The sequence below is a fragment of the Pholcus phalangioides genome, unplaced genomic scaffold (genome assembly GCF_987345545.1).
Source record: "Pholcus phalangioides strain wild (caught in Gottingen) unplaced genomic scaffold, Ppha-v1.0 ptg000012l_1, whole genome shotgun sequence".
In the NCBI taxonomy this organism is placed as follows: Eukaryota; Metazoa; Arthropoda; class Arachnida; order Araneae; family Pholcidae; genus Pholcus; species Pholcus phalangioides.
Window position 1 is genome coordinate 24,333,091 of NW_028301605.1, and position 18,352 is coordinate 24,351,442.

Here is an 18,352-nt window from a genome sequence, read left to right on the forward strand (position 1 = left end):
TCAAGGCATCCGAGACGCACACAAAAGATCTCCCTCCGGTGATATTATTCTCAAATATTCGACATGCTATATAAAAGGAGGATAGACATCTCAATGGAGAAGTATCCTCATTTCAGAGAGTGCTTCTCAAGATTCTCGACTCATTCCTTCAATTCAACGAAGAATGGAAAAAAGGCTAAATATTGAAAATATTGAAAACTCAACCATCGAGCCTATTTACCCATTTACAAATAAAGACGACACAGACAAGTAAAAAGATGTGCACTTAAATTCATTAATATATATTCCAGTATATTGAATCTCCTCCGACAGAAACTTATTCGTTAGGTATGAACCGCCATTTAATCAATTCTTATACTCGAATTTACTGATTCCTCGAATACGTTTGATCCGGTGTAACTTCCAATTTAGACAACGCTGCCTTTTAATTAAACCAACGTGAACCGGAAGAAATCCCAGGAGCGCGTTGAAACCGGAAAAATCCCACACGTTTCCCTCTCTATCTCGCATTCTTTCATTAGTTGATCCCATTCAAAAAGTACCAGAGTACCAGATAACACTGGAGTCATCAAGGGGGGTTTTCTTGAACAATATCTCCTCACCTTTAGCCATCAAGGAGATAAGATAACCATCTTGCTAACGTCAAGATGCTGCTTATTAACGTAATTAAATGCTGAGAGAATGAGAGAACTCCTCTCACGATGCCTGGATAAATAGATTCACTAATTAGTTCAACCGAAATTCTCGTAAAAGTATTCACGGATAAAAGGAATCCGAATTTGTTTTCTGCAAAAAGAGTGGAATTCGCTAACTTCCAACAAAATTAAGGATCGAAATTTTTCAAGAAAGTTTTTTCAGAAGAATCAATTTTTCCAACTTTTAATTTATTCTTGGTTTAATCTGTAAAAATACAACCACAGCATATTTTTAAATAACATTCTAGATGAAAGAAACCCTCTCTAAAGAAATTACTAAACCTGGAACGGAATACAATGATACCCCGAAGTTATTCGATAGTTGGGACAGACGATAACCACGTAAGTCGGTATAAAATTTTGCATAATAATATATGTATAAATATACATAATATATGTACGTAAATATTAGTTAAATGAGACCCAGATTTAGGAGAGACAGACAAAATTAGGATAGATAAGATTGCGTGACAATCTCGCGCGATAGAAATGAAACTTCTAGGTTTGACACGACTAGACTCACCTCAATTAAATTTAATTTTGATCATTTAAAATTGAATTTCGAAATTTTAAAATTAATTTTAAATAAAATTGATCCTGTTGACCCCTTATTTTTTTAACCCTCCCCTCAACCTGACTCACTTGATCTAATTGTCCCCTTAAACCCCAAGACACTATTCTACACGTAAAATTCTAACGAGTTCGGCGTCATATGAAATCATAATTGAACCCGCTGTAAATTCCATATGTGGCACATTTGTTTACTAAAAATTTCTGGTGATAAGCGTGGTTCGCTCTAAATCAGAGGGGGGGGGGGGGGAGTTATCGGGATTGACTTCTAGTATAGGGGGTCTAGTACAGGAGTGGAGAGTAACAAAAAAGAAAACAAAAGTGAAGAGCTATGGTTGCACATCGCAGCCAATTACGACCTATCAATCCGACGTCACAAAACTTGCATTCGGGTGCGAAATATACCGATATATTAATAGCGCGAATGGGTTACAAGAGAGAGAGCTTCTTACACAGCCGAATATGCATTGACACACCATCACCTTCACAACCCCCTCTGCTTCATCATGCAATCAGTTATTCTACTGAACGGGTTTTGTAAAAAAAAAAAAGGCTCCCCCCTCACAAAAATTCTCTCTTATACGTCGCTTCCACTGTTATGTCGCTATAGAAGTTTAACTTCTAAAAAATATTATATAACGATGGCTTTATAAAATCCAAGTAGCCTCGTGTTCACAATCAGGGCCTTAACCCTGAGACTGTGGTTATACTTGGATAAATGCTTGCCTCAAAACGGCAGAGTAAGAAATGTCCCCCTCCCCTTGTTTTTCAGTTGCCCTCTGCGAAAGATAGATTACACTCAAGCCCATTCACTGCAAATACAGTGAAACATATCTAAGACGGGCACTGTGAAAGCGGCCTATAAATGATTGCAAGTTAAACGGAAGAGGTAGAAAAAATATGTAGAAAGTACAGGAAAGTAAAATTTTTCTCCCGGTTGTATTTGAAAGTCCAGAAATTATTTTCCAGAATTGGTTGAAACGTGCTTTCGTTCAGGAACTCAGAAGGTAACCTTGGCAGTAGAAACATGCTATGGATACTGGGTAACGTTCCTGAACACCATAACGTTCTCTACAGGGAGGATAATATAGACCACCCAATGATTACCCGCACATTTGATTGCTTTTGAAAAACCAATAAGTGCTTCAAGTTTTTTGATGCAAACAAATAATTATGAAGTTATAATACATTAAAAATTGATGACGTCAGTTTCAATCCTGCCCAATTCACCGAATGTGTACCAAACGTATAACTTGACGTTTTTAAGCTGATAGCAATATTATAACCTCGAGAGTACTCAAGAAAGCTGAAGCTGTGCAAACCAGTTTTTTCTCTTGCCCCTTCCCTCGATTGGCGCTTTTTTCATCTTCGTGTAAAGTGATGTTAACTTTGTTATTACGTGTTAATTTCGTGCCACTATATTGGAAAATTTGTCACATGGTTTATGAAGCATTAGCCAAACGAGATCTATTGGAAAAATTGTTTTTCCAAAATCAAAGCTTTGGAAGAAATTTTGGCCACAATATGTGCCCGAGGTCGCATATAATTCTACGGATTCAGCCAAGAATGATATGTAAGGCTTTGTTACGTCAACAAAGCAGGCGGTTGGGGAATATTCCACTGATGTGGACACAGAAGAAATTAGAGAATCAATTGACATTCGGAAATCGGTAGAGAAGGGTTTAATGAAGTTCACCGCTCCTGAAATCGAAGCGATACTCCATGAATATGATCAAGATTAAGAAATAGAAGACAAGTACATTATGAGCACCGTAGCGCAAGGGCTTTGTATGTTTGGATCGGAAATGTGTTGCTTCTATGACACAGACTCATCCGGTCATCCAGTATCTGAAACAGCCGAATATCCACTCACAAAAGACAGTGGACAAATACGATGTCACTCTTTAAATCTGGCGCTAGACTGATGTGGTGGTAAGAGGCTAGTCTACCACCGTGAAAGCTGCAGTCAGGTCCTAGATTCGACGCCGGGGGAAGAATATAGAAACAAGATATTTTCCCTAGTGAGCTCGAGGTGACCACCCATAGATGGCGCTTTCATTTCCAACACAACTTGTGATGGGCAGTAAATTGCTTGAAGCGATGTGGGCAGAGTTGGTGTGTGGGGGTGAAGTAGGCAGTACTTAAATCTTGTTGCTCCCTTGATAGAGTCATCAATAAGAAGTTTCCTGGCATAGAGCCATTTAAACAAAAGAACCAGCTTGATATCAGCTTACAAATTCTTCTTCATTCTGGAATTATAATAACACTAGACTGGAACAGATCACCGAAACTGAATAAACCCAGAGAAAACAGAACTAAATAAAGTTTCATAAACAGCCAAAAATTCCCCAAAAATATTTTCCCGTATGAAAATTGCTGATATTCCAAACTATTCAAATGGTGCTCTTAAAACAAGCCACAGATCTACATTAATCTCAGAATAAAAGGGCCCGCGAATTGTCCGCAAAGGCCACTCTTCCGAGAAGATTAAAGACGTCTTCGGGTAGAAGACTGTGGTCATTCATCTGCCGGATATCCGTCCAGTAGGCACGTCTTAGACAGCTGGAAGATACATCCGCGATTTAACGGAAGTGTGAGAGAAATTTCCTATCACCTCCCAAAAGATAAGGAGCTTTGACCAGATATTTCCATACTAATGCCTTCTCGCTCCTTCTACTATGCTCCGTGCTTATCCCGGATTCTGGCGGGTTCCCGATTTCGGTTCCGTTACCCTCGGTTACGACATCGCTGTGTCATTAAGTAGTTTCCGGGTCAATACTTACTGGCCGAATAATCTGCGATGGAGAGTATGTGTGTGTGTGTGTGTGTGTGTGTGTGTATAGTAAGATCTACAAATAGACCTCTCTCTTGCTTCCGGAAGCATTAGCTCCCGATATTCGAAGACCGCGAAGATTCGAGAAAACTTACTTTGGATGGGGGGGGGGGGATGGACGTAGTTTGACTTATGGAGATAATTAATGTTTGTATAAAAGATGATTACCTTGTGAATATTTCTGTCTATTCAATAAAGTTCGGTTGAGTGTTTTCGGATTTATGGTGGAAGCTTAACAAAAGCCGATCCTTATCTGCTACTCAACCATACATGCATCTCGTTAACATTCCTCCGGGAAATTTATAATGAATTGGTACATGCCGGAACGTGAGTTCTGGGTGCATGTGTGAGCCCTAAACTTATTTACGTTGTCAGAGTTGTGCGTGTTTCAACATTAAAACATGTTGCTGCCACCTGTCTCTCTAAACATGAAATAAAAATTGTCGATTCACGAATTTTTGTCTTATGTACAGTATCTTGCTATGCTCTCTCTGAGGAATTTTTTTTTCAATTTCTTATTTCCTCCTAACCAGATCACGTGATCCCCCCCACTCTGTCACAATGAAGCGATATAAGCAGGTGGTCGAAGAAATCCTGGACCATGGTGGAAGAGGTGAAGTATTTTTTGTGAACCTAACGTGAAGTTTGTTTCTGCGTATTGCTTGTTGTAGTCCTGCCATTTGTCATGAATTTCTCAAACTATGAAATAAGTGTAATGATTAAATTATTGTTCCGTTGTAGGCTTGTTGCGCTCTGTGTCGAGACTTTTTAACGGAAATATCGGCTCGCATTCGAGCAGTGAAGTTGAGACAAATTTCAATTCTCAAATTTGAACCTCAAATTTTTTCTGCTTCTAGCTATATCTGCATGATTTGCGAATCAAACGTTTGTTTCTCGGAATGCTTGTTATGTGTTTAAGTAGCTACTACCACTACTTAACCGTACATGCACCTGGTGAACATTCTTCTACGGAATTTCGAACGAATTGGTACATGCAAAATGTGTGTACATGAACCTAACTTAAAGTTGGTTTCTGTGTAATGCTTGTTATGTGAATTGCTGCCATCTGCCGTCAAATTTTCTAACCATGAGAGAAGCGTAATGATGATTAATTGCACTGTTGTAAGCATGTTTCTCTTCAAGTATTGCTTCCACCCGTCTTGCAAATTCGGAAGCAGACAACTCAGCAGGTGTTGCTCGTTGTGTCAAGCCCGAAATTTTTTGAATGTTGAAATCTTGATTTTCTTTTCAATTTTGTATCTGGTTGCCGATTTCAGAGTATATACAGTATATACAGGAAAGGGGAACAAAACTGCGCAATACTATCGACGGAGGCATTGTTTCTTTGTTTCCCGTCACAGTGGATGCGCTGCGTATATATATTTTGTATATATTGTGTATTTAGGCTATTCCCAAATCTCTCCCACCTAACATGCCAACTTCTTCTTCTTGCCACAAAAATCTTTTTTACACTTCTTTTGAAATCCCAGGTTGCGGTCTCCGGCCATTATGTGCTACTGGGCGCATGCGAAATTTTTCTCCCTAGAGTCATTGGATTCAGCTATACATTTGAGTCAAATGGCTTGTGCGTTGCATCGAGATGATGGCTGTCTTCATGGGGATAACGACGCGAGTGATTCGATACTTGCGAGCACGGGGCAAGGGGAACACTGCTATAAATATTTGCTAATTTTTTCCGACACCACTATGCCTTTTTTAAGGTAACGGAAGGAAGGTTCTTTGCTGGTTGTTGTGAGAGAGTAAGTGCCGGTGTTGTAAGAAAGCAGTTCTATCTATATATCTCCAAAAAAAAAGAGAAAGTAATAACAGTAAAAGAAAATATGCAACACGATTAATAAAAAATGAAAAAAAAATTCAGCTCAGACAGGGAAAAGACCGTGGAATGAAAATTTGGCGATATGTAGAAATTAAATTTTCTATACTGATATCAGTCAGGAAATATACGAGTAGATAAGCGAAATTCGTGTCTTATATTGTACTGAAAGGAATTTGCTCTGTAACACATAAATTTGTATCTGTCATTAAAGTTATTGATTTTTTTAAAAAATTTATTTGGTGCTAGGACTAACAAGTCTGAAGATCACAAAAGTCAGGAAAAATTTCAGAAATCAAAATTTCTTATCTCGGATATTTCGTCGAATATTTTATTTGAGAGTGAATTCCTTTCAGTACAACAAAGAAATGCGTCAATTTCTACCCATTGAGATAATCTTGATTGATACCGTATAAAATTGCGATAGTCTTATATTTCCCGATATGGAAAATATATCGGAACTGAGATGTTATTGTTACAGTCACATATCATAAATATTATTAAATTATTATGTTCATCTCTTTTTGCTGATCATTCCTCCTGTATTATTTATATTTCAGAATCAATGGTAAAGTTTTTATTTCTTTTGAACTTTGACCATCGGCGGAGATAGACTTGGAAGTCTGGGGGGGGGGGGCGGCACGATGATGATGATGATGTCAATTCATATACACATATACATTATATCTGTCGACTCCACCTTTGACGCTGGGGGGAGGGCATTGCCCCCACGTCCCCCCCCCCCCGTATCTCCGCCCATGACTTTGACTTCTTCCTCGACTTCTATTTCTACTTCTTTTCGTTCTTGCTGCAACACCCAGTTTAAATAGCCCGTTATTTTACTTTTTACAGTTATTTTATGCCTGTTTTATTGCACATGTGACCAGTATCTGTATTCCGTTATGTGTATCCTTAGTGAGATACGATGTTGCCGAGTGAAAGTTTATCAAAGGTATTCCTTGAAATGGAGGTGTGATAAAAGATACATTAAAAGGGCTGGTGCACTATTAAAAAAAAATGTATATATATATATAGGGGTGATAAATGCACCTTAAAATGAACAAGATTTGCGATGAAACCATAGGCGGCCCCAGAAGCCACTAGACGGCGCACTAAACGGAGGGGTGTTAAATCAGGAGTGTGGTGAAAAAATAATTTCAGAAAATTTCGTCTACAAAATTTTAACTGAATTGGTTGCAATTATTCGCAGAGATAACTGCACTTTTTTTAAGCGTTTCATTCAGCTGGGGACACAGTAGTGAGTTTTCTGGGGCTATTTAAGCGATGAACATGGGCGGAGATACGGGTGGGGCATTGCTTCCCCTTCCCAGCGTCAGGTGGAGATGACTAATCTAATGTATATGCGTATATACGACATCACATCATCATCATCATTATGCTCCCATCAATCGTCATCGTGCCCCCTCCCCCAGGCTTTCAAGTCTATCGCCGCCTATGGTGATGAGGCTTATTCGCGGATGTCTTCCACTAATGCGAAATTTATCTGACCAAAACAACGAGCAAGTATGTACCAAAAGGGTGACCGGGTGAGCAAGGGGATGAAAACAGTGACCCACAGAGTGTGTGAAAGCATGTGAACTACCGAAAGAGTGACTTGGATACAGAGACATATTTACGGTGTGGGAGAGAGGCTCAGCAGTCCGGGGTGGCTAATTTGGGGAGAATGAGTAGACTCAAGAAAAATAGATTAGAATGCGTGAAGGGTGGCGAAATATGTATAGCACAGAGGGGCAAAACTACAAATACGCCTCCGGAGTGCGGGAGGGGGATGTGGGAAAGGCCTCATTGTAGGTCCCTAAAATCATGTGACCGTTGTGAATTGTTTGAATTTCCACGTGGGAAAATGAGACATTTGCCCAAGCAACACCTGCTATTTACCATAGCACCTGATCCCAAAACGAGTGGTGTACATAGAGGCACTCCATGTCGTGCGTTAAGACGGCCCTGGGGTAAATTATTAAAAATTAGACAATATCTTTCATCTCCAACTAAAAAACAAACAAAATGAGTGAAATAACGCTCAATGCCTAATAGTAAGCAAACACCACCCCGTTGAAGAGCACCATTATAAAAATTTATGCATATTTTAAAAATGATTCTGTTTTTGTTGGAAAACAATTGCTGCGTTCATTACTGATGTAGTGGCGCCATCTGTTACAAACATATGTAAGAAACATTGCCAAAGATGCCTGGGCATGCCTCCTCATGTTGAAGTTTAGGAATTTCAGGCAATTACTTCACCGACAAACCGCGATATTCAGATTCAGAGATTATTTGAATTTTACACTTTACTGATGACTTGTTTCGCCTGTAGGCTACTTTAAAATAGGGTCTTTTAATTATGGAACTCCTGCACATCAACTAATATCATATTATATTGCTTCTTTTATGTCATGCACCACTCAAAAAACCTGTTGCTATTATCAATTGAAGAATTTTTACAGTTTCATTCGATAGGTGGCGGAAGGTATTTCAGCTGAGGCTAAGATGTTGGGCCGGCAGTAGGATACATTTCTGTTTTGATAAATATTCAAAAATTTGTTTTTTTCACCCAATGTGTGCGTTGTTTGCAAATTTAAATTTCAAAGTCAGAAATACTTCAACTCATATTAGTCATACTTAAACTTTTCATAGATATATCATATAGAAGAGCTTCGCGATTTCGATACACATTCAATTCTAATTATGGGAAACCCATCCCAAAAAAATCTCATTAAATTTTTCGAAAAGTCTGGATAAAGTCGTTTTATGCGAATTGATGAAACCGCATTGAATAGATCGGTGTTCACGTAAGTCTGTGTGTGTGTGTGCTCAAGATTAATCCAAATCCATTCAATCTGGAGAAGAATTATCGAATGGGGAGAATTTGAATATAACGCTTTACGTTTCCCACCCACGTAATAATTCCTTGAGAACGAAGTCACATATACGGTGTAATCTAAGCAAAATCGTTTCTGTTGGAATAAATATTATGCATATCTTTCTTTCGAGTTTTGAATGAATGTTGCTCCTGCAGAGAGGACGTGAATTGGTTGCTCAACCTTCGAGAGAAAATTCAATTTAGGAGAGAGGGATAAATGAGAGAAGACATACAACAGTAACACACACTACGGTGGGAGAAGATTGTGATGGAGAAGGCCGAAGAGTTGCTTCAATCAAAAGCAAAAACTTCCCAGAGCCATTTTCTGTGATCGTGCCAAACGGTTTGATCGCTTCGAGGTTTCTCTCCTCCCCCTTTTACGTAAAACTTAACATGAACATTCCCGATGTCTCAAACACAAACACGGTCCCCCCCAAAAGTAGCTTAAATTGATCTTGAAGGTATTTTCCAACTGGATAAAACAACTGTCTCAGGTGAATGAGGCACATTTAAGGCTATTACATACGCACGCAAGGATTAGCTAAGGATCGGGAACGGGGTGTGGGGAGAAAATTGGAAATTGGGCCACCGATATCGGGGCCATTAAAAGTCCATTACAAAACCATTTTAATGGCTCATATTCCTCTGTCTCCCTCACGCAAAGATCGATATGCATTCCGCGTACAAAATTTTCCGCAATTAAGGTGTATTCGGACTGTGATTTACTGGTTGCTGCTGAGGAACTAAAATGAATGGTTTATGTCTAGAGGAGAAAACTAAGAAGTGGGAGTGGGTGGAATTGAAATAATAAGAATTCTAATGGTAATATAATCTGCGTGGGAGATAATTTTCTGTAATTATATTCAGATGTACCAAGACTTGAGGTCGTAGAATGATCAGTCATTAGATCGTGGAAAGGGATCTAAAGTTCTTAATTTTAGTGATAGCTCATACGGATAAGAAAAATCGAATGTATGAGATAAGATATTAAGTTATGAGACATTTTTGATCTCTACCGCTGATATTTGGCAGATCCATCTCACGGAATGGCAACAATTTCGCGACTACCTCATTTACAGAAATTGCCGTTGAAAATTTCGCCTGGAACTTCATTCATACTCGACATATGACCGCCGCTGTGGTGGTCGAGTGGTTATAGTGCCGGACTCGTGATGCGAGGATCCGGGTTCGAACCCCACAGTGGTGGTCGGCTGAAGTTGGTTTTCTGTGGTTCCCAACTTCAAGGCGCAAATGCGAGCCGATCTCCCCGTTAAAAAGTCTCGCCACAGAGAGCAACAGTCCTACAACGATAAATCATTCAACCGTAACACTTCACTCATAGTTAGTAAAACTGGGGGCAGATGACAGCACTACACATAACAAGCATTACACAGAAACAAACTTTACGTCAGGTTGCACTACACGTACACGCACATTCCCGCATGTACCGATTCGTTGGGGGGTTCCACGGGGGGGGGGGGGTGGGTGCATGTGTGGTGTAGCAGTAGTAGGTAGGGGCTCGGGGATCCATGATGTTCTTAAGTCAGCCACCTCGTTGGGCAATTTGCCTGTTGTGGCGTTGTATTTGTATTTGTATATGACTCTCTCACTGCTTGCAATTTATTCTATCTGGAGCTTTGTAAATATTTCTTTAGGTGATCTTCACTATCTATATAAGAGACGTACGCGTTGAAGTGCGTGAGAGACTTGCATGCCTCTAAAAATGCGTAGGAAACGTTCGCGTTAAAGTGCGTAGGAGACTTGCTTATCCCTAAAAAATGCGTGTACTCGGAGGGTGTGCGTGCCCTGAGGCTTGCCTCCCCAAGTACGCTTTTCGTACTCCTAAAAATGCGTGGAAAGTACGCCTACTTTTTGAAATGCGTAGAAGGTGTGCGTGCCTTCTATAATCCGTGGTTGCTAGTGTACCCCCCCCCCCCGGAAATGTATAGAACGCCTGATTCCTCATAGAGATGCATAGAATGATTGTATTCTTTAACCCTTTAAGCAGCAATGACGAGATATCTCGTATCCATAAAAGCCCCCTTTTAGCATTGACAAGCCCAGATATTTTGTAAAAATGATTTCTCTCAGTGGTAGACTTTTCCCTACGCCTCTTAGTTTGCACCAGCTGAAAACCGGAAGAAAGCCTCATTAATTAAAAAAGATATGACATTTTGAAGGGGTTTTTGGGATGAATAATTTCGCTTAAAGTGTTAAGAAATGAACATAGCTTCGAAAGTTTGTGAATGTTTTGCAAATTTTTATTTCATTAGTCCCCCCCCCCCCCCCCGCTATTACTGGTTTTTGTTGGTGTACCCCATTGGTAAGTAGAGTGCATCATCAGAAAGGGGGGCCTGGAGAAATATTGACATAAAGTTCTCTATTTTTTAAAGGTCTCCATTATTGAGAGATATTGAATTCATTTCTGCACATGGTGCAGCTGCAGAAATTCCTACGGATAATATTGATTATTGTTTTTTTTCCTTTGAAGTATACGTTTTATTGCAGTCGAACCACACCTTCAAGTAAGAATATTAAGATCACATTCATTCTCAGTTAAGATGAACATGACTTCCATCTCCCACATACTGCTACTAGGATCGCTGGCGGGCCCCTTCTACAGTAAGTTTATATTGTGGGGGGAAAATAATTGTAAGAGTCGTCCCGGGCCGCAGGATGGAGATATCTGTCAGCCACACTCTTGTGCACCTGAAGCAACATGTCTGCATTTTGGACTGTCTCTTTGTCTTCTTGTTGCCTTCACAGTACCAAGTTACATGCACAGCCATCCCCCGCGTACTTTAATACCCACTGGTCACTGGTCCCCATTGAATATTTTTTATTATGATGCAACATATGCAATACTTCATTACAAATGTAAATATCCTGATGGAGCCTGCAGAACACTCGTCAACTCGATGTAGCTGAATTCCGGTACACAATGCATGCTGATCGCTCGCTTGACATGTGACTCCTTGCAGGGGGCGGCCCACACAGGTGATATTGACTCTGCTACAGCTTCTCTTCCCTCATATTTGTGTGCCCACATGCCCCCCCCCCACCTTCCTCCGCGTTGCTGATATCATTTTGGACTAAGCCCCGAACGGCTCTGTGATGTTTTATGTATGTAGTTTAATTGTTATAATTTTGCTACTTTTTTGAAGATTTTCCCCTTTACGAACTGGCCGGACTACCGACTGGCAGAACGATCGCCCGCTACGGGGAACTGAGAATTCAATTGAATTATTAATTTCTTAATTTTTAGAGAGAGAGAGAGATAGAATCATTGGGCTCACCGAAACTTGCTGCAGGGATGGATGATCCAGTTGCCGGCAGCTTTCTGTCTGATCCTTTCTTTCATGAGCGCTTTCTTGCTACCAAATAGTTTCATTGCCAACTTATTGTCCGATGGCTGAAAAAGCGCTTCTATCTGGTTTCTCATGAAAGACGGTTTCGTGGCCTCGTTCAGGCCCGGCCCGATCTCTTCCTTGGGCGTACCGTACAGGCTCACGTCGTCCTTTTCGCCCTGATTGTCGCCGCCGGAGCCGCCCTTGGATCCCTTACCACCGGATCCGGCGTTGCCGCCGCCGCCGTCTTTGAAGTTCATCTCTGGCGAGATGTAGTCGTTGACGAGGTCTTCGTCGTTCGCGGTCAGCAGCGAGTCCGTGCCCGTGTGGGTGTTGTCGACGGAGATCTTTATGGAGTCCTGCCTGAAGACGGGGCCCCCTCCGTAAGGATATGGCGGTGGATAAGGGGGCCCCGGGGTGTTGTTGCTGTGCTGCTGCTGGTTGTTGTTATTGCTGCCACCCTTCGGGGACCTGACGGTGGACTCGTCGCTGTTGTTGTCTTCTGGATCCGGGTTGCTTCGGCGAGCGGGGTCCGTCGGGGCCCCGTAGTTGTTGATTCTTCCATTGGCTAACCTCAGGCTTGGTAAACGTTGAGTGCGAGGCCGTCCTTTCGCGGACGCATCGCCATCGATTGCCTCCGAGCCCCTGAAACGATACAGAAAGAGACACCATGAATTTTTACTCAACTTTTCTCGCAAAAAACATCATTTTCATAAAATTTGCAATGACGCTTTGTTTTTGTCTCAATCTTTTGTAAGTTTTTAATGCCAGAAATTTCTAAAACACTTGGTCTGACTTCTACAAAGTGGTCATTTCTTACATGCAAGAGCAAGAGTGCACAACTCTCTGGCACGTGGGCTAAATGCGACCCGCAAAGACGTTCCATCTGGTCCGCGAAAGGTTTTCCGATAGAAAAGCATCATTATTAAAAGGTTGGTCATATTTTTTTCTCATGAAAATAAGAGAAACTGGGATCAATATGATAAATCGCGATTCGAACCAAAAATATCGTCAAATGAAGTTGCAAATAAAAGCCAAAACAAATTTCCAAAGATCGGTAAAGTTGCCGATTATAGCCGAAAAGAAAAATTCAATGCTATATAATGCACATTAATTAGTCATGAAAACAACCTTAATTGTTCATTTTGGTCAAGAATACAATTTCAAGTCAGTTCTGGTGAAAATACGGAACGTTTTACCTCGGGTATTTTATAACAGGGACGACAAAAACAACGAGGATATTCTGCAAAATATGGGTCATATGGTCAGCCTACCATGCAAAAGTACCGAATTTCTGTCTCGCGAACTGAATAGGTTGCGCACACCCCACGTATATAAGAGTGTTCTCCTTGTTTTATTTCCTTGAGTTATGTCAAAGGCGTCACGTCCGATCCGAATAAGTTACAGATTGTGACAAATTATTGCGAATAGTATTCAGAAGCTGAATATACAGAACTCTCGCACACACACACTCATATAAATGACCCAACGTTTGTGATTACATATTGCTAGACAGATCTGTCAAAAGGCTGCGACACTCTCGCGAGCAGTGGCAGAATGACTGATCGGAATAGACTGGATTAAAACCCATACAAGTGTTCATTACCATCACTCTGTTAACCCCGCGCGACACGACAGGAGAAACATTCCACACATGCTATCCATGTTGACTACGACATGACATACTTGTACAGGGTGACTACTTGGTTGCCCTTGCCACATTTTATTGGTGAACCGCTGATTTCTTCGTATTAAAGAAAATAATATACTAACGTGTAGAACTTAAATACGTCATTCGTGTTGCAATGGTTGAATTTAGTTATTGAAACAAAAACTAACATTTCATACAGATTCCCCGTCCTCTAACTTCCAATAAGGAAGTTGTTGCCCTATCTCTCCTAAGGCCAACAAAAAAAATGCCTAATTCTAGTTAGGCCTAATCCATGCCAGTTTCCAAAATGGCATGAATTGATCAGTCAAACTTCGAAGATAAAAGGCATGATCATATTTATTTATTCATTATCACTTATTGCAACACAGTGATCTTCTGGCATTTCGCATTGCCTAACAAACCAGAAGTGATAGATGTGCCGTCTACCGGACCGTCTTACATCAGCAATCAGAACGTCGAATTTTGGCCAATGGTCTACAGCTACTTCGCATAATGTCCGGTAAAAGAAGAAAATAGAACTAGTCACCTCTAATAATCGGACATTGACAACACCTCTTAGTGAATACATGAAATGACTGGACTTCGGTCTCTTTTACCGTAGCATGGATTCCCATCGATGCATCACTCTATCCATTGTATAATTCAAACCATTAATACATGTAAAATAGTTGAAAACATTTAATCCTCAATATTTAGAAAACTACGATCAAAACCTATTATATACAACACATCGTGATACTAAATCAACGTATTCCGAAACTGATGGAAAAACAAATTTTCAATTGTAAATTTTCCATTGAAATTGAAGATATTTATTCAAATAACTTGTGAAGCAATATTGACGTCAATGAAATATCGCAATCGAGTAATAATCGAATACCAAGGATGTCTGTGACGTGTGCGGCATCAACACATCCAGACATAAATTCGATTAAAGTCAATTGCTGTCTCGTTTGTTTGATATCGAAATCAAATCGAATTAGACACAAAGTTTGTTACTTTCTCCAGTTGAATTTTTACTAACGATTCAGAGCTTTGAAAGATAAAAAATAATTCCATTTCAGTTTTTCAAAAAACTCCGCGAGGCATTCGAATTGAATCTTGTCTAGGAATGTAATATAATCGAATCATTCTTTTCTTTCGCAGAAATAACTTCCTTTTAATATCATTTGAAAAATAAAAATAAAAAATACACAATTTTAAATCTATTTACACGCATTTACCCTCGTGATTTAAAAACTTGTATGAATCACGGAAATGATTAAAAACGAATAATGACCCTCGATATCACGCATATTTTACGGGATAAATCCAATTTTTTTTAAATAAAAGTTTAATACTTCTAAAATGAAAAAAACACCCAATATTTAAAAATACATAAAAAATATTGATTCCATATATATTTATAACTTCTTTTTCAATTCATAAGTTCACGGAAATTATAGAAAGAATTAGAAACAAATTATAATCTTCAATATCATGGATATTTTCCGGGAGAAATTCAAAAAAAAAATCCCCATTAAATATGGTTTTTGATATTAATCCAATAAAACATCCTTGAAACGATATTATAAAAAGTATTCAGTTTTAATTTTATATATAATTTGTTTTCCAAATTATAAATTTATATAAATCACGGAAATGGTTAGAAATGAATTATGGCCATCAATGCCATGCGTATTTTCTGCGATAAAATCAAAAACTTTTGAGTAAATTCTTAGAAAATTCTCAAAAATCTTCTAGTCCAAAAAAAACACTAAATAAAAATTTTGAAACTTCTCTTATCAAGAAAAAACTTACTTTAAATGTTATTTGAAAAATATGTTCTCTAAATAAATATATATATTGAAATTTATATTATTTGAAATTTATATAAATTACAGAAGCAACCCCTCGATCATAACCCTCGATATCAAAGAGTTTCTCCTTGAGGAATCCCAATTTTATATAAAATTTTTGAACTTCTGTTATAACAAGAAAAACATCTTTCGAATAATACTTAAAAAAATATATTAGATATTAAGTCAATTCATTTTTTAAAATAAATTCATATAGTATACCACACATTTAGATAACTATAAACTAAGTATATGCCTCAATATTCGATCCCAACTCCCTTTATAGTATTTTTTCTCCGATATATAAATCCATATAAATCACAAAAATGACCAGAAACTAATCATAGCCCTTAATATCATGTGTATTTTCCGTGACAAATCTAAAAAAAACTAAATAAGTTTCGATATTTCTGGGTAACCGAGAAAAGCATCTTTTAAATAACATTTCAGAAATATATTAAATTTTAATTCCATTTATAATTTTCTTCTACGATTTATAAATTCATATAAATCAGGAAAAAGATTAGAGACGAATAAAAGTCCTCAATATCATCGAATTTCCCGTGATTCATCAAAAATCTTTTAACCAAAATTTTGAAAATTCTTACAAAAAGAAAAAAAAAGCGCTCTAAATAATATTAAAATATATTCACTTTGAACTCAGTTTGTATTTTTCCTCCGATTTACATATTTTTATAAACCACAAAAATTATCAGAAACGAATCTCATCACTCTCATGGAAATTTCTCGTGATAAATTCAGAAACTTTAAATGAAGCTTTTCAAACTTTCCTCCTCAATCATAAAAAGTCAATTCAAATATTAATATACGAGTGATTTTTCTTACCGGCATCAGTATTACTCCATTATTTGATGACCACCATTAAAATGTATCACAGGACACAAAAAAAAAAAAACCAAAAAAGAAACAAAAACCGTATAAATAACAGTCTGGTAAGCACAACTTTTTTTAGTGTTGTCCGAGAAAAAGTTCCGAGTCGGGAAAACAGTCTGTCCGGGATCTTTCTCCCGGCGTTTTATAAGGGCGCTATTTGGCGTCGGCGGCGCACTTTTTTATTACTCCGGGACAAAAGTAAAGGAAAAAAAATAAAAACCAGCGAGAACACCTACTGTTGTTGGTCGCGGTAGTCGCGGTGACTTGAAGTTGTGCTGCTGCTGATTCAGTGGCGTAGAAGATGAATAGCGGTTCGAGGGGGGAACTACTACTACTACTTTTACGGGAAACACAAATACTCCGGGTCGATATCTTAAAAATTGCGTGCGCGATAGGAAATGAAGGCGTTACTACATCATGTCCCGTGTAATGAAAAAAAAAATAAATAAAATAAAAATGGGAAAAGATTGGGAGAGCGAGGTTCGATTCCCACACGCTAACCACCTTCTCTCTTTCTCTGCTAAAAAACTAAAAGGAAAAAGTTCTCATGAAATTTTATTGGTATTTTTCCGAGAGAAGAGCGTACAGACGAAAAAACACATCCATTTTTATTAGACAATTCCCTCCAGATATTTCTGGAACGTTCGTGGAGTTTTTTTTTTCCTGCTCCCGGATTCTTGGTTTAATAAATTTGTAAGATTAAAATTTCACTGTCGGCTTTTCTCCCGCTGATGAATATTGAAAATAATTAATAAAAAATAAATATATTATGGTGAAATTCTTCCAACGTTTAATACAAAGGATGCTATAAAATTCCCCCCCATGGATATCAAGTAAGGAAGTATTCGTTTTTATAATGTAACGTAGGTATTTGAAGTTTGATTAGTTTAGGTTATCTGAATTTTAAACGTCGTTGTACAGATATAACAATACACTGATATAAAAGCCAAACATAAAAGATTGGCTGGCAATAGAAGTTTTTCTGGATGGAGGTATACAATGAAAATGCTAATAAAAATACTAATACAAAGAATAACATCGATGAGCTCGTTATTTTACGGTATTATTCAATTAGTAATTTATTAATATCATTTAGACGTTACTGCCATAACCGTTATGCACTTAATTGTCTGGGAAAGTATTATGAACTCGCTACAACAATAATTAATCTACTCTACGATTCATGATACCATGACATGGCTATTAAAGTAATAATAATCTGTAGTTTTCGAATTTTTTCATGATTGGAATAGAAAAATGTCTCGAGTGAGATAGTGGAAGTAACAAAAACATACACATTTTTCTGTCATAGGAAACTTATCAGATTCATCTTGAGAAAAATGTTTTGTGGTGATGTGGCAAAAAGAATGAAAATTCCAGTCATATCAGTTCAACATCGCATGTGTCATAGCTATGTACCCTTCAAAAAATATGCGAATACAATAGCACATATACTAATTTATTCTATTTATCTATTTCTTATGTATACTGCTTATTTATAAATTATGTTGTTTTAAAAATTGATCAATAAACTCGAATTTTATTCGCTTTCTCGATCCCATATTTTTGTGTAGAAGAGAAATAAGTATAAATAGTAATATAGCAGCATACTATATATTGCTACACAAAAACTCAAGCTTTTATCAGGAAAAAATATTTTTAAAAAATGCACGTTGTAGTGGGTTGTCCGCTAAAAAATATCCTACCACCTGTTTGTTTCAAGTTCAACTATATTCATATTATGTATACAAAACATTGCGGAAATTTTGGGGCAAACTTAAAAGCATT

The 18,352-nt window shown here is 38.2% G+C and overlaps 1 protein-coding gene and 1 long non-coding RNA gene across 5 annotated transcripts in view; one reads left to right on the forward strand and one right to left on the reverse strand.

Annotated features, from left to right (window-relative positions):
• LOC149079894 (potassium/sodium hyperpolarization-activated cyclic nucleotide-gated channel 3-like) overlaps positions 1-18,352 on the reverse strand; it is a 400,253-nt gene that overhangs the window by 69,069 nt on the left and 312,832 nt on the right. For all 3 annotated transcript variants that reach the window (XM_089240394.1, XM_089240395.1, XM_089240396.1), the window contains one exon: positions 12,110-12,805. In XM_089240394.1, coding sequence (XP_089096520.1) covers positions 12,110-12,805 — 696 coding nt within the window. The remainder of the gene's footprint in view (positions 1-12,109; positions 12,806-18,352) is intronic.
• LOC149079895 (uncharacterized) overlaps positions 1-18,352 on the forward strand; it is a 226,263-nt gene that overhangs the window by 11,248 nt on the left and 196,663 nt on the right. The window contains exon 2 of one of the 2 annotated variants that reach the window (XR_016193702.1): positions 4,632-4,711. The exons of the other annotated variant lie outside the window; for it this stretch is intronic. This is a non-coding gene — a long non-coding RNA (uncharacterized LOC149079895). The remainder of the gene's footprint in view (positions 1-4,631; positions 4,712-18,352) is intronic. 2 annotated transcript variants of the gene reach the window in all.